The 16,747-nt window shown below is 42.2% G+C and overlaps 1 protein-coding gene across 3 annotated transcripts in view; it reads left to right on the top strand.

Annotated features, from left to right (window-relative positions):
* The window catches only part of SIDL (SIDL trafficking protein particle complex subunit 10), a 196,909-nt gene that overhangs the window by 71,441 nt on the left and 108,721 nt on the right, over nt 1-16,747 (top strand). For all 3 annotated transcript variants that reach the window (XM_067093177.1, XM_067093187.1, XM_067093195.1), the window contains exons 9-12: nt 8,586-8,792; nt 14,800-15,009; nt 15,127-15,359; nt 16,187-16,293. In XM_067093177.1, coding sequence (XP_066949278.1) covers nt 8,586-8,792; nt 14,800-15,009; nt 15,127-15,359; nt 16,187-16,293 — 757 coding nt within the window. The remainder of the gene's footprint in view (nt 1-8,585; nt 8,793-14,799; nt 15,010-15,126; nt 15,360-16,186; nt 16,294-16,747) is intronic.

The following is a 16,747-nucleotide window of genomic DNA, read 5'->3' as shown; positions in this document are numbered from 1 at the left end:
CCAAACGAGCCGAGTTGCTCCCTTTGTGACGTCAGTTAGCGTCTCAGAGCACTGTCCTTTGAGGACAGGGACTTTTGTGTATGAATTTGTGAGCTTGTTGAAGAAAGCTATTACCTCTGCAGGGAGTTAGGAGTCTGACTTTGGTTTTAAGGGAGCAAGACAAGTGTTTTTTGTCTTTCCCTCCCTCTGTCCATAGATGGATGTAGTCCTGGCTGAAGTTCTTGTCAAGTTTTTGAAGTAAGGTCTTTCTTGACTGACATCAAGACCATTGGTGATCCAGTTTTTCGGCGCTTGTTTAGCTATTAAAATTGGTGATTTTTGGCGCTGATTTCCACTTATCGGCACCAATAATTGCGTACTGGTGCTGATAAAGTGACCCCTCGTTTATCGCGGGAGATAGGTTCCAAGACCGGCTGCGATAATTGAAATTCCGCGAAGTAAGGACAGCATATTTATTTATTTAACGTGTACAGTATTTGGACTTTTTAAAACCCTCCCTGTGCTCCTAACAACCCACCCTTTGCTCTCTTAATAACAGGGACAACTGTTAAGCAATATGAATTCGTTAGGTAAGTTTGCAGTAGCATATAACAGGGGCTAAATTACTGTGGTAAAGTAGCTATAGTATATGACGTGATCGGCAAGCTTTAAATTTTAAAAAATACAGTATACATACAGTAATAATATATACAGTAATTCAATACAGTATCATATTACTGTACTGTATTAGATGTAATACAGTACAGTAACACTTAAGATTAAAAAAAATATATTGTTACTGTACTCACCATGAAAGAAGTTGATGTAAAACTTGAGTGATGAATTTGCTGTGCAGTAAGAATGATGATGATGAAGGTGAAGATGACTTTTACTGCGCAGTCAATGATTGTATATTACATCTCTTCAGACGGCGGTGACATTTTCTGGGGCACCTCTTCCACTTCTTCCGCAGTTTCCGAAGGTGTAACCGTAGTAGCAGCAGCAGGAACTGGCTCTTTTTGCGAGGCTGCAAAAGCATTGTGGTTGGCAGTTGCTGCCGCTGCTTCTTTCGGTCGAAGAGCATCCTGTAGGGGGCCATGACATCATCAACCATGTTGCAGAATTGAACCGATCAAACCATATCGTCGTCCCAGTCCTGCGACTGCTCTTGCAGTTCCTTAGCAAGGTTGCAGAGCCCGGCGAGCCGTTCAAAAGTCAAGCCAGTTTGGGAGACAACTTCTGTTTCTTGCTGTGCTGTTTCTTCTTCTTCTTCGCTCGCTGACTTTGTCAACTCTTCGAGGTCTTCATCAGTTAGCGGCTGGGAGTGGCAGTCTAGAAGTTCATCAACGTCGCCCATGGTCATGTCTGCAAAGCCCTCACCTCCAAGGATCGCAGCCAGCTGCACAGCTTTCTGTAGTGCCGAGTGTTGGATTTCAGCAGGTGTAAATCCTTTGTCGTTGTCAACAACCATGGGCCACAACTTCTTCCAGCTGGCGTTAATGGTGGCAGGCTTCATTTCTTCCAATGCCTTGTGGATATTTTGGAGGCACATAGCAATTGTGTACTGCCGCCAGTATGCCTTCAAGTTGAAATCGTCATCTTCTTGGACGGCATCCACAGAAGCAACCAGGTTCGCCAGGGCATTCCTCGTGTATAGGGCCTTGAACGCCCTGATAACCCCCTGGTCTATTGGCTGAATAAGTGACGTCGTGTTGGGTGGTAGGAACTCAGCCTGAACCCCAGCATATGACAGATCAGTAGCATGGCCACCAGCATTTTCCATAATGAGAAGGACTTTGAATGGCCTGCCCTTTTCTGCTAGATACACCTTCACTTGCGGGATAAAACACTGGTGGAACCAGTTGGAGGTCAGCATCTTCGTTATCCAGGCCTTTGGATTGTGCATCCAATGTACGGGTAGCAGATTCTTGTTTTTGTTTTTTAAAGCCCTTGGGTTTTTAGACTTGTAAATAAGTCCTGGCTTTAATAAAAATCCCACAGCATTGCCAAACATCACGAGGGTTACACGATCCTTGTATGCTTTAAAGCCAGAGGCTTTTGCTTCCTCTTTGAACAGGAAAGTGCGCAAAGGTATTCTTTTCCAAAACAAGCCCGTCTCATCCATATTAAGAACTTGTTCAGGCTGATATCCACCTTCAGAGATAATCTTCTTGAAGGCTTCATTGACGTATGTTTCAGCAGCGACCGTGTCAGCCGAAGCAGCTTCACCATGCAAGGAAGTGCTTTTTAGGCCGTAGCGTTTCTGAAACTTTGCAAACACCCTTTGCTAGCAGAAAATTGCAGTTTCTTACGTGGTGAATGACTGGATGTCCCTGGTTGTGGATCATCTACGTCTTCTTCATCTTCTTCTGCTTCTTCGCAGTCACCACTGTTGTCCTCTGGTCCCTTAGCAGCGAAGGTGTTGTATAGGCTCCTAGCCTTTGTTTGGATAATGTTCGTACCCAAGGCTATGTTCTTCTTTCGGCAGTTGGTTATCCATACGGCCAAAGCAGCTTCCATACAGACGATCGTTTTATTACGAGCCATAACCACTCTCTTCACTGACTTATTAAAGATGATGGCAGCTGTCTTCCTAATCTTCACCTCGTCCTTGTAGATGTAGCAAATGGTGATTCGTTCATGCCAAAATGGTGGGCTACAGCCGCAAACTTTCTCCCTTCCTTCAACATGTCGAGAAGTTTCACCTTTTCAACGATCGTCATCATTCTTTGATGGCGGTTAGGCTCAGTACCAGCCTTGGAAGAAGCGGCATGCTTGGGAGCCATTGCAGGGGGTGAAAATTGAAACAAAGTTCAACAAAAACTGCAAAAAAAATAACACAGCACAGCGTAAGGTAAACTGTTCGGTGAGAAAGCTTGAAGCGAAGTGGCCGTGAGAGAGAGACAAGGGGAGATGCTGCAGCTTCTGAGCATCAGTCTAAGCACCAATCACAGGCCCGATTAAAAATCGGGAAGCTGTGATTTGTCATCTCCCTCCCATGCACCAATCACAGCCCGTGTTACAACACATTTAGTCACCAAGATGGTACGCTTTGTGTTTTCCCAACAATGGAACACGCGTACTATATAGGCATCACTTCCCAGACGGTTTTTTTTTTTTTTGTCATAGGAGTTACAAGTGCAAATATGTGTTTTTTTGCTATTTTACACTTGTTTTGTTGTTCTTTGACTAGGAAATATTATTTATTATTAATATTTTAATGGATTTAATGAGAAATTTTAGGTGTTCGTATATCATGATTTTTCTAGAATTTTCCAGAAAATCTGTGATATATTTTCCATTAATATATATTAAAAACTCCGCGAAGTCGTGAATTCGCGATAATCGAATCACAAAGTAGTGAGGGGTCACTGTACATACCTAACAGAGGCGCCAGATAACCGAAAATCTGTGATTTTCGGTTATCAGTGATTTTCACTTGTCGTCACACTGTCTGAACATTGTTATCAGTAGAGGTTCTGTTCTGAGGGTGTGATGATAATCGAAAATCACAGCTAACCGTAAATCAGGGCTTTTTCGGTGATTTTTGGGGTTCATCGGCGTTTTTGCAGCGCTGAAAAGCGCCAATTTTCAGTTATCAGCGCCTCTATTGGGTATGTATCAGCGCCAATACCTAATTATCTGCATTGATGAGCGGAAATTGGCGATTTTCAACACCAAAATTGCCAATTTTCGTCACTAAACAAGTGCTGTAAAACCAAATTGCGTTAACCGAGCCTGCTGTTAACCGGGGACTACCTATAAATCTAATCCTCGATCCGTTTTTCCTTTGGAATGACATATCTTCCCTCCTGAGCATTCTTTGGTTGAAAGACTTTTCTTGGGCTCCAAGCAGAAGAGAAACGCCATGAACTCTCTCACTAGTGGCGCCTGTTCCCAAGTGCCTGAATCAACTAAAGTGCTCTTGGCACCAGGTTTCTGGCACCTAGCGCCGAATCCTGAGCGCCCAACACCTATTCCAGAGTGCTCAGCACTATCCAGCCATGCCAGGCTCCCGCTGCTTAACTCCTAATTCATTTTTACAGAATTTTTCTTTTAGGGCAGTGTGTTTGACTACAGCAGAAGTTGTCATTCCTGGTTTTGTTCAAGACCATTGTTATCCCATGGCCAGGCTTTTGTGTATCTTATGGACCTCCCAAGTTCCTGTAAGCATGTCAGATATTAGTTTTTAGCCAAGTACAGTTCCGTGTATGTTCCGCATATGTTGTCAGTCTGTATGAGGTGTCATCGAGTCCACACAAGGCGTTATTGTGTTAAGAAGTCAACCCTGCCCTGATGACCATGTGTCCGTGGCTGTCAAGTATCGTCAGGGTCGACAACTAGTCCACTTAGTTGTCTGCAAGTCCGCACTAGGTTCTGCAACTTTGTTTGCTTGCAGAGAGCAACCAAACAGTCCTGTTGTCCATTCTTTAGGGCGATTGGGTGGAGTTCCTGGATTTGTAGGATACTTCATTTCATGTCCACATGCAGACTCCGAAAGATATCTCAGACCCGTCCTACGAGACAGGGTATTCCAGTGCGGGTTTTTAGGCTTTGCCATCTATGGCATAAGACTTCTCTTGAGTGCTCGCTCCACTTACTTTTGTCTTCTTTTCTGACCATGAGCTTCAACCTGTCCCACAAGACCAATAGGGACAAGGAATCATAACTGGACTCCGCTGTTTTTTCCCAAAGACCCAAAGATTTTCAGTCAGACCTACAGTAGTATCTGTTCAAATTTAGACTTTCGGAAGAAGTCCCTCATCATGAAACTAGTCTAAGACTGCTTCTCACTCCTTGATCTAGTAGAGGAAGCCAGCTCGGGGAACCGGGAAATTTCTGTTGCTTGTACTTGGGTGAACAAACCTTCACATATATGCCAGACAACTGAAAGTCATTCGCTTAAGGTTTCAGTTCTTCTCAACCCTCGCTCACTCCTATACTGCAGTATTCCTTCAGACAAGACCAAAGTCCTTACTTTTTTACATTAGCACTTGCCACCAAATGACAAGAAGTTTTTTATGCGGATTATAAATTGAGTTTTTTCTAGTCCAACTGAAATTTCTGGCAGATGAACTGAGCAGTCAAAAACTCACTCTTACTCCCGAGTGGACCTTGAATTCCCTGAACTGTCGGGTTATGTGCTTCTATGGGACAGGCCGACCTTGACTGTCTGCCACCTTGAAGGAATCTTCTAGTATGGCAACAGACACCATACTGCAAGATCGTCCCATCCCGATCCTATTAGTTCTTCCACAGTTCAGCATGGTCAAGGAAGGGCTGAACTTTCTCAGGCTCATCAGAACGTTACGACATTTGTCATAGCCCCTTTCTGAACTATAATTTATGGTTTCCGAATTGCTACGACTGAATGATGGGCTCTTCAAGAATCCTTCCACTATTCGTTTCTTCTCGAACAACCTCACTTCAAGAGACACCACCAAGGGTGATATGCTCTTATGTGGACAGGTTTTGGGCTGTCGCGTGCTTGTCAGGAAGGAGGGATTTTTTCAGAGCTGCCACAAGAGACATTTGTAAGATGTAGACACCATCTTCTAGTTGATTCTACCTATCTAAGTGAACAGTGTTCCGAATCAGGTGTCTCAGACTCTTAAGTTTCTTCTTCTGAGACACTTATGACTCAGTAGCAGCATTGCCTTTTTTATTGGAGAGGATATAGAATTTCTCATGTTCCTCCTTTTTAGGGGTATCGAGCTACGTCTGACTCAGTAAAGCGGTTAGCTCGTTCACCCTGGGGTTTTTAACCAAGAACGAGGACCCTTCCATGACCTGGAACTGTTCTCTCTCTCTCTCTCTCAAGAACTTAATGGAAGAGAAGATGGTCTTGACAGCTGCGGACAGTGCTCCGGGCTCCCAGGAACACCCTCCAGCCTGAGCCTTTACCTTGCCTGACTTCCAGCTCGCCTGGCACCAGCTCTGCCCCAAGCTCCTAGGAGTGACCGCCAACTCCTGACCGATTAGTTATCCGGTGGCCAGTTCAGTTGGCACTACCTACATCCTGGCGCCAGCTCAGTACACCCAGCGCCTGGTGCCAACTTTCGATCGTCTGGTGCCAAATCTCCCCACATCCTTGGCTTTGGGTTCAATTGAATTGAATATTGAATTTAGGCCAAGGGCCAAGCACTGGGGGCTATAAGGTCATTCATCACTGAAACAGAAATTAACAAGTAGTAAGGCTTGAAAGGTGTAACAGGAGGAAAACCTTGCAGTTCCATTATGAATCGATTGTTAGGAGAGGTAGGAAAGTAAGATGGAAGAAAGAGAACATGAAAAGAGATACGGTAAAAGGAACGAAAAGGGTTGTAGCTAGGGGCCAAAGGCTTGCTTCAAAGAACCTTAAGTAATGCCTACACTGCAACACAGGAGGTGCACTAATGGCAATACCTCCCCCCTACAAGGTCATGGCTCTGTTGGAGTTTTCAGGTATTACCTGAGCAGGTTTGGAAGCACAGGGGATCGTTCATAACCTTCAGTGTTCTGACAAGGACACTTTTTTCGCCCTCCAAGAATGCATTGTTCTTCTTCGTGTAAGGACTTGGTCTGTGATACCATTTTTAGTTTCAGGAGAGCATTGGGCCTACTTTTAAGTGAAAGCTAAAGACGTCAGAACAACTTCTGCCTCATTAGTCTTCATGCATATATGGCCCTTACTTCCATCCTACTATCGACCTACTGGAAGCGTAATCGATTTTTGTTTCTCATCTCTTCTGAAAAGTTTAAACAATGTTAAAAATTTTTTGCAGTACCTTGCAGTTATTAGTAACTGGCTTGGCATCAAGGAAAGAAGCATAGGATTTTCTCCTACTATCTCTTCACCTTGTAGTAGTAAGGTGCCAAGTTTTGTGAGAACTGGGTGGTACAATGTACCTGGAGCACCCATCACTCTCAGTGGATGGGCCATGGTCTTTTTTTTTCAGGAACTACAAGCATTGTAGTTAATGCTAGCAACTTTCTCTATTTCAGATTCATTACATGACTTAATGTTTTGGAGTAGAATATGTTCATGTATCCCACCTCCTGTCAGTGTGGGAGTCAGTTATGTAATTATTTGGTAAGTCACTTACATAAAAATGACATTTTTATGATAGAGTAAAGTTTTATATATATTTACCAAGTAATTACATGATTGGAGCCCTCCCTCCTCCCTCTGATGGACATATGGCATAAACAGAATGAGAATTTTTGCTAAGTAGCTCCTGGTGTTCCTGTTAGTGAGTGGGACCAGTCACCTGCACTAAACTTCGAAGCGTTACCCATGAATTTTTTAATTTAAGCTGCCATGCAAGAGGAAAACTATAGCTGTGTAATCACTTGATAAGTATGTATAAAACTTTATTTTATCATAAAAATGTCACATTTGCTGTACCTTTCATTATTTCTTGTGCTTTTTATTATGAAAATTTATATTTGTTTCTATTTGGATAGACCTCTTACATGGAAGAAGAGGGGCAGGAAATCTTAGGTCACTGTTGACCGAGATTCAGGCAGAAGGGAAAATATTTTACCCCCAATTCACCAAAATATGAAATCATTTTGCTTGCCTACTGAATTTCAAACTGAAGAACTTTGGAATTTATTTAGAATATATTTCACACTATTAGTAGGTGGCTTCTGGAATGATTTCTGTTCCAAGCATTTATCATGAAGAATTTGGATTATGTTGAGTAAATTCTCCTATAAAGAATTGAGTTAGATTATAATATTAGTTTGTGGTTCCTAAGGTAATTTGTCCTTCTTCAGTGATTCAAGTTATGGAAATGATACTAAATTTTCCCTCTGGAGTCTATAATTCCATAAGTTTGGCAATAAATGCTTGAATGTCATCAAATGTTCTTTGTATTATACTGACTTTTAATAAGATTGAAGTGACTGTGTATGCTTACAGTAGCTCACAGGCAAATGCATATAAATGTTGAATCATGTTCACAGCAAAAGGGCCACTGCACAAAAACAAACAATCAATTATAAGATAGTATTTTAATGGGAGAAAAAGTTAGCCTAAATTTTGTTATGTATAGATTGTCTAAATAACTTTTGTGTAATTTATTGAATGAAAGAGGAAATACACCTAATACTTTTATGTTGATCAGACTGAAATGAGCCTCACATCATAGTTTATTTGTCATATTTATTTTACTGTATTATTTATCTCATATATTGTTAGTTCCCTTTCAAAGTTTGTCCCTTACTTTGAAATTTCCTTTATTGCATTAGGCTTCTCTTCCTGTTGAGCCTCATGACATGTACTTATGAAAGGTATAGAAGAGGCACACTGTGTTTAAAATCCAAACTAGTAGATTGAATGTTAAGTTTAATTGCTCTATTAAATAATCACATGAAGTATTACAATTTTTGTTTATGATAATATAATGTCTTGGGTTGCTTGACTCTTTTAGTTATCTGAAAACCAAGTAAATGGAACATTGCTGAAATGTACAGTATATTGTACTGTGACTCTAATGATTATATATGAGAATGTTTGTGAATAGAATTTTTGACATTGTTTTGAACATACAATTTGAGGAGTAAAATGTGGCAGATGTTTTATGTTATGCAACTAAAAATAATTTTTTTGTTTGTTTCAGGTTGCATCAAGAGCTTTGACTTTCTTGCAAAACACAGTAGGGGAACTAAATATTCTTGAGGTCAATGTGGCACCAGGTGGTGTAGCATGTTGGGGTGTGTTGTCATGCCTTGAAATAATTGATGCTCTGCAGAATTACAAAGAACCATCCACAACAGATGCTCATGCACTTCATACTGCACCATTATGGGCATATGCTAGGGATAAGGTGAGTTTAATAGGAAAGTGTATTGTTTAAGGTTAATGTAATGTGTGATTTGATATATGCTTTTACATGCTCAACAAGTCCAACTGTTTGGATTATGAAATTGCCATTAAGGTTGAAGTAAAATATAGAGCAAACATTTGTGGTGGTTGAATAAGGCCTGTACTATGCAGCAGATTGAGACATGGTCACTGGAAAAATGAACTGATGATATATTAAATAAGAATGAATATAAAATGCTAAAATTATTGCTGGGGTTGATTGAGGGAGATCATGATACAAGTGAGGGAGCAGTCAGATGTAGTGTTCCGAGGCCAGAATATAAATGGAGAGGTCTGTGATTGAGAAAGACCTGGACTAAGTTGATGATAGATGGCTGTGCTTGCATGAATCTGAAGGGGCCATAGTACTGTACCATTATTTATAAGTCTTGAATGGTTTACAGTAGGGATAGAGAAGTGAAAGTACACTACATTTGAAGTTAGAGGACAGTCATCAGTTTACTATCTTGTTATTATTAAGCTACTTTTTATCAGCAGCTCTGATAGACCTGCTATTATGTAATTAATTGAGTAGGGAATATTTCCAAATATTTGTATGAATGGTAAAGTTTCTGGCTCTGATGGTCAACCATTAATTAGTAAACTAATGAATAATTTTATATAAGTAACTTACCCTGTAATTACTTAGCTAAGAGTTGTATGTTCTATTGACCTAACCTGTGAAGAGTGTAGGGATTGGGATGAGAAGAAATGGAGGACTTTAGCCTCTCACTTGACAAAGCTAGAGAGAAACCATAAAGAAAAGCGGCGTCTAGAGCCGATATTAAATCAATAGCTAGCCAGAGTATGACTCCTAAGTCTATTAATGTTGATGTACCTGTTGTCTCTTCTCCTTCTCACCTTGTCTGTCCTGTGTCCAGCCCTCCTCCACTACCCCTACTCCTTCTCCTGGCTCACGGGCTTCCGAACCCAATCACTTCGCCAGCCTCGAGACCAAGTTTGATTGAAAGTGTGAGTTATTGCAAATACAGGGGTCCAGTTAGTGACATCAGCATTTGTCCTCATGGACAAAATAAGTGAGAAAATTGCCAGTGAAGTGAAAGTGGAGGAGGTGGCTGCCCGTCCCACCAACTCTCCCAGGCAGAGGTCACTGCCATACTTCCCTAAACGTGGGAGGAGGCATACTGGAAGCCCAAGGAAGGTTGGTGGGGTCTGCGCACAGGTAGTCAACCCCTTTGTCGCACCTGTTGCTTCTCAGGTTGCGACAAAAGACAGCCATTGGAAAGGTGTCTTGGATGTGCATCATCTCTCATCGAGTTCTGGAGATTCCAGTCCTAGTAAGGGGCTCCAGTGGCGCTTCTTGGATGAGTCCTGCCCCCTGAAGAGGCGTTTGGCGTACAGGAGCCAGTCTTTCCCACTACCTAGCAAAAGGTTTAGAGAACCTTCCACTTGGGATAGCCCTGAATGTTTTTCTCCATCTGAGCGCCAGTCTTTGGCACCCAGGCCCTCATCCTCGTCTTAGAAGCGCTCTGTTTCATCTTCCAAGCGCCCTTCATCTCTTAAGCATCCACATACCTTGACCAAGCGCCCAGCAGCCAAGCACCCAGCAGTGGCCAAGCGCCAGTAGTGCCCGAGCGCCTGTTAGCACCCAAGCGCATACTAGTGCCTGAGCACCATGCTGTCTCCAAGCACCCATCTTCATTCAAGCGCCCAGTATCAGCTGATCACCTGGCGCCAGTTCCTATTGGTTTGGCATCTTATTCAAAGCGCCCAGCACCAACTCCGGCTTGCTTGGCTCCTGCTAATCCATCTCCTGGTACGGGTCTTCCAACTTCAGGAGAGCTGGATCCTTCATAAGCTCCTATCCAGCATCAGTTGGAAAGCATTTTGGGACTCCTTCAGAAGTTTTCTTCATCAATTAAAGCCCCTACGGCTCCTTCCTTGTCCCCGATTTCTCCAGATGAGGAAAATCTAGGCCAGGACTCTGCCCCATCAGCCTACATATCCTTGCCCAAGTATTTGTTGGTGAATTTCTCTGATTTCTTCACTCCAGCGGCTCCTGCTTCTCCAGCTTCATCCTTCATGATGAGCAATCAGCCAGCCGATTCAGCCAGACTCACAAAAATGGTTTTCTCGTCCTCTTCAAAGAAGGCATTGTGTGAAGTGAAAGGTTGGCTTTCTGAAAAGAGACAGCAGAGCAAGGTCTCCTTTAGCATTCTGCCTTCTTGTCTTTCATGCAGAAGGTATCTGTCATAAGCTACGGGAGAAGCTCCTTCCTTGGGAGTAGCTGCCTCTTCCCAAGGGGACTTCTCTAGGCTCACTGACTCGGCGTGTAGGTCCGCCTTGTCCTCTGCGAAAGTGATGTTTTCTTCCTTGGAGATGGACCATTTGCTCAAGAACCTGTTTAAAGTATTTGAAGTTCTGAGCTTCCTTAGTTGGTTTGTCAGAGCATTAGCCAGGAAGATTGAAGATTTTTCTTCATTGCCAGAAGACTGTGCTGTGGACTGGCTCGGTGTGTTCTCCTGTGCTGATAAGGCTGTTAGGGATGCCTCCCAGGAATTGGCCTCCCTCAATACTATGCGTATTCTTAAAAAGAGGGAGCTCTGGGTTTCCTTTACCTCCAAGGGGGTGACCGCATTTTAGAAGTCATCTCTCATCTTCTCTCCTCTTGACAGGCACCACTGTTTCCATAGGCCACCGTTAATGAGATTGCATCGCACCTTCACAAGAAATCTATGCAAGATCTTCTAACACAGTCTACTAGAACCCCAGGGAGTGGGCTACCTTCAGCACCAAGTCAAGCTCACCTCTTCAGCCACAGCCCTGTTGAGGCGGCAGGCAGAGGTCGCAATCAAGATCTCGAGCAACAGTTCATTTCGCCTAGCAAGCTGTCAAGAAATCCTCCTCAAAGCCTTCCACTTGTAAGTGAGGATTCAGTCCTCCATGCTCCTGTGGGTGCCAGACTCCTCCTCATCTGGGAGAAATGGGGTGCGAAAGGTGCGGCGCAATGGGTAGTGAAAGTTCTACGGGAGAGATACTCTATCCCCTTCAAGGAGAGGCCTCCCTTAGTCAACATGCTCGTCACATTGACGGCCTACTCTGTAGGAGAAAGGTTATTCAGCTCTCTCAGAGAAGTCTCTTCCCTCCTCAGAAAAGGGGCAATAGAGGTAGTCGAGGATATCGAGTTGAAGGGGTTCTACAACCGGCTGTTTGTGGTACCCAAGTCTACATGAGGATGGAAATTGGCCCTCAGTATGAGTGCTCTGAATTTTTTCATAGAAAAGATGAAATTCCACATGGAAACAACCCAGTCCATCTTTGCATCCATTCGTCAGGGAGACCCCAGTCTCCCCTCGACATGCAGGATGCATACTTCCACATTCCAAGTCATCAAGACTCGAGGAAGTACCTCAAATTTGTTTTCAAGAGCCAAGTGTTATAGTTTCAAGCCCTGTGTTTCAGCCTATCGACAGCCCCACAAGTTTTCACACGAGTTCTCGCTCCTTGGCAAGGTGGCTCCATTTATTGCGCATCAACATCTCGCTCTATCTGGACGATTGGACACTTCGTTCACCCACAAAGGAACAGTGCATGGAGGACATTCAGAAATCCCTATTACTGATGTAAGACCTGGGTTTATTATTAAACCTGCAGAAATCCCAGCTGACTCCTCAGAAGATTCTCTGTTTGGGGATGAATATAGGTTCTCATAGTTTTCTGGCTTTTCCATCCCCCAAAAGAGTAGAGGACTGCTAGAGGAAAGTCAATCTTTTCCTTTCCTTTTGTTCTTGCTCAGCCACCCAATTGATGAGTCTGCTGGGCACCTTGGCATCCATGGAACAATTTGTCGGGTTGGGAAGACTATACATGAGAGCCCTACAATTTTTCATAAGGGTCAGCTGGAATCGGAAGATTCCAATAACGCAAGAGATCAAGGAGGACCTGTGTTGATGGAACTCCGCAGACAGGTTGATGGAAGAAAAGTCTCTTCTCCCTGTGAACCCCAACCTAGACTTCTTGTCCAATGCATTGGATCTAGGTTGGGGAGCTCTCCTAGGGGACAAAGAAGTTTCCAGTACGTGGTCCCACAAAGAGAGAGAGTTGCACATCAACCTCAAGGAGTTAAAAGCAATCCATTTGAGACTACAACATTGCGACATCCAGGAACCATCGTCTTCTTCTGTTATGCTCCCATTTTCCAGATCCTCAAGCATGGGCAACAGATGCCATGCTCCAGGATTGGTCCAACCTGGACCTTTATGCCTTCCCTCCATTTGGGATGATAAGGGAGGTTCTGAACAAATTTCAGTCTCAGCAAAACGTAAAGATGACCCTAATAGCTCCGTTGAAGCCTCGGAAGGAATGGTTTCCAGAGCAGAGTCTACCAGGCAGAGTGGACAGTTTTTAGACTCTGATGTAGAAGGAAGGAAGAAACTTTTTCTTGGAACCTGGATGTAGTCCTAAAATGGCTCTTTGGTCCACATTTTGAGCCCCTTCACTCTTCCTCGCTGAGGGATCTTTCCAGGAAGACAATTTTTCTCGTGGCTCTAGCTACTACTGAGAGAATTAGTGAGCTTCATGCGATTAATAAAAAAACTGGATTCTCCCAGGGGACGCAGTTTGTTCCCTCACCCTGGGCGTTCTAGCGAAGAACAAAAATCTGTTACAGTCCTGGTCTCGTTCATTTGCCATCAAAAGTTTTTTGATATTTTAGGCACAGAAGAAGAGAAGAGGGCTCTTTGCCCTGTGAGAGCTCTGAGATATTATCTCCAAAGGACTGAGAAAATCAGAGGACCGGCAAGTAATCTTTGGTGCTCGGTGAAGAACCCTTCTAGACCCTTATCTAAGAATGCCTTCTTGTTCTCTTTAAGGAATCTCAATTTGAAGGTGCACTCACAGATTGGAGAGGATGTTTTACCTGTCTTGAAGGTTAGTGCTCACGATGTTAGAGTTGTTGCTACCTCAGTAGCCTTTAAGCATAATCTGTCCCTTGCTTTTATTCTACAAGCAACACAGTGGAAATACAAGTCAGTGTTCGCTATGCATTATTTGCAAGACATGGAAACGGTCTATGAGAACTGCAGTACCTTAGGACCTTTGTCCATGGCTGGCATAGTGTTGGGCCAGGAACCGAGGAAGCACCCCTTCCATCCTTCTGTCTCTTCACCTTTACATAGGGTGTAGAGTCCTAGGGGAGCTGGGGGGCGGGTACTATGTACCTGGAGTGCCCACCAGTTTTTTTGTGTTGGGTAGTGGTTATATTGTTTTTATGTGGTGTAGGTGACAGTGTTGTCTGGATTTTCTTGATTGTGGTACTGCACCCTGGGCAGGGGCAAATACTGATGCTTTGTTGGCCATTGGAAATGTCCTTCGCCACAAAGCCCCTACTAATACTTGGTCAGCTATTGAATTACTCCTTCTCTGCGAAGTCCCCACTTGAGTAGAGGCACTCCTGGCTATACCACCACGCAGCTACAAGGTTGAGATGAGTGCCAACCAGAGGCAGTATCTACCTGCAGTAGCTCTCTCACCAGGTAAGGAAACAACAAGCGTTGTATCAATGCTAGCCTATTTTCTGTTTTTAAATACATTAACCTTATTAATGTTTTGGGGTACAAGATGTCCATGAATCCCCGCCACCTGTCAGTGTGGATTCAGCCAAGTAATTACTGGGCAAGTTACTTATATAAAAACTAAATTTTTATACAAGAAACATTTTTATATAAGTAACATTTTTTATACTGTATACACTTACCCAGTAATTACAGAAGGAGCCCCCACCTTCCCTCACATGAACATTTAAGCATCAACAAATAGAAGCTCTTGGCTGAGTTGTTCCTCTCTCAGAATACTGACAAATAAATTTAAATGGAAGAGTCTCATACCATCAGTAAATACAATTTCTATAAAGTTATATTGTCTGATTAATTATTCTAATATCTAAAAAGAATCCTTTTGATGCAGATGATAGAATGGTTTAAGAAACATTTATCATAAATTACTTTCAGCTGCAAGAACTTGGAACCTTATGCGGCCTGATGCCAGGAAGTGAAGCAAAGAGTACACAACTCCACACAGTCATATCTCTTGTGTATGGGATGGGTAATGACCCACATAGCCATGATGAACCCAGTGATGACCCATCTGCACATGACACTCCAATGACAAGACTGAAAGATGCATTGTCATCTCCAGAAGCTTTTAAAAAGCATTTTTTGGTAAGATTTTAAATCTCATCAATTTTAATCTCATTTGTAAATCTTATGAAAATAATTCCAGTTCAGTGTTTTTATTTTAGCTGTGACAGATATTCTCATAGATTTGTTTTGTTTCAGGATTTATCTGAGGTTGCTATTAGCACATACAAGCATATAGGGAGGATTCGATCTGCTCGCCTTATTGGAAAGGACCTGGCCACTTTTTATATGGCTCAAGGTGAGCCCCAGAAAGCTGCTACCTTCTTGACGGATCAGCTAACTATGTTTTTGGATGAAAAATGGCTGTTGTTAGCAGCATACACTCAGTTAACTCTTGCTACCTGCTACCAGTCAACATCTGATTCAGAGAGGCAAGTTACATTTTAATAAGTATTTCATTGGCATTAATACAGAAAAAATTTTATCAAATTCCTACTAAGGCCTTATCTTCCTGGCTTATGCAAGAATTGATTATATTGATAATGATGTAGTGGTTTTTTAGATAAAACATTAGTTCATTACTAATGCAACAAAAGCATTTGCTTTTGTTATATCATAATTTTTTTACTCTATATTCTACATAACAAATTCACTCGTGCATAATTTTTATACATACTTGATAATACTAATTATTTCAGATAACCAAAGTTTTGAAGCAAAACCAGTGCAAAACTTGTAATGAGAACTGATACTGTTTTTGTTATTCATTTGCATACATGTTGATGGAATTGATTAGGTGTGTGTGTGTATGTACATGAGCACCTTGTTTGGTATAGTTATTAAATATGTTTCTGGGTATTGTGTAGGTGCCACATCATTCACCTCCATTTCTTTCAGTCAGGGGTCACACAGGCTAGAAAATTTGTTAGTATGAATTCCTGTACAAATAATTTTTTTCCCCAAAATTCTCAGGTTTATATACCACATTATGTTTATTGAAATGTTATTCTGAGATATATGGTTGCTGTTTATAATTGCAACCAGTTGGTCACCTTGATTGCAAAGTGCTGGAATTCTAATGAAAATGCTTTCCTCTCAGAGGCTGAGTGATCATTGGTGGAAAAAATCTACTGCTTCAAAGGGCAAAAAGTCCCACCTTTAAAGTTTTCAGCAAAAGCATGTAGGTTATAGTAATTGCTGGCTAGATTGTAGAATTAACTTGTTTGAAAGTTACTTGGCTAAGATTAGTGTTTTGCAGGTATATTCGGACATGTGCACAGCTAGCAGGAAGTGAAGTATTGAGTAATGAAATTAGGAAAGAACACTTTGAAAAAATGTCTTCCGCTATTCAGGATGTTAGTAAAGGTATGTGTAATTTTTCTTTACAAGTGGTCTTTATTCCTTAGAACACTTTTTTTTTTTCATTAGAAATTTATCTACACTCGAAGGTTGCTGTGTTCAAACCAAAACATATAAACAGCAATTTCTCTTTTACAATGAAATGGGTTCTCAGCAACCTTGCACTTGCTTAAAGCTATGTATAATGCCAGACACTTTTTTTTCAAGTATTTGTTTGTACCATATAAACCAATGATTCAGTTTATTTTAGAATTGAACTCCTTAAAAATATCCATAAAGATTAGTAACAAAATACAGGCAGTCCCTGGTTATCGGCGGGCTTGGTTATTGGCTATCTGGTTTTACAGTGCTTGTCTAGCAATGAAAATTGGCAATTTTTGGCGCCAAAAATCACCTGTTTCCGCTTATCGGTGACGATAACTGGGTATTGGCGCCGATGATACATACCTAACAGAGGTGC

The sequence above is a fragment of the Macrobrachium rosenbergii genome, chromosome 4 (genome assembly GCF_040412425.1).
Source record: "Macrobrachium rosenbergii isolate ZJJX-2024 chromosome 4, ASM4041242v1, whole genome shotgun sequence".
NCBI lineage: Eukaryota > Metazoa > Arthropoda > Malacostraca > Decapoda > Palaemonidae > Macrobrachium > Macrobrachium rosenbergii.
The sequence above is the reverse complement of the archived record's forward strand: the minus strand, read 5'-3'. Positions and strand labels throughout refer to the sequence as shown.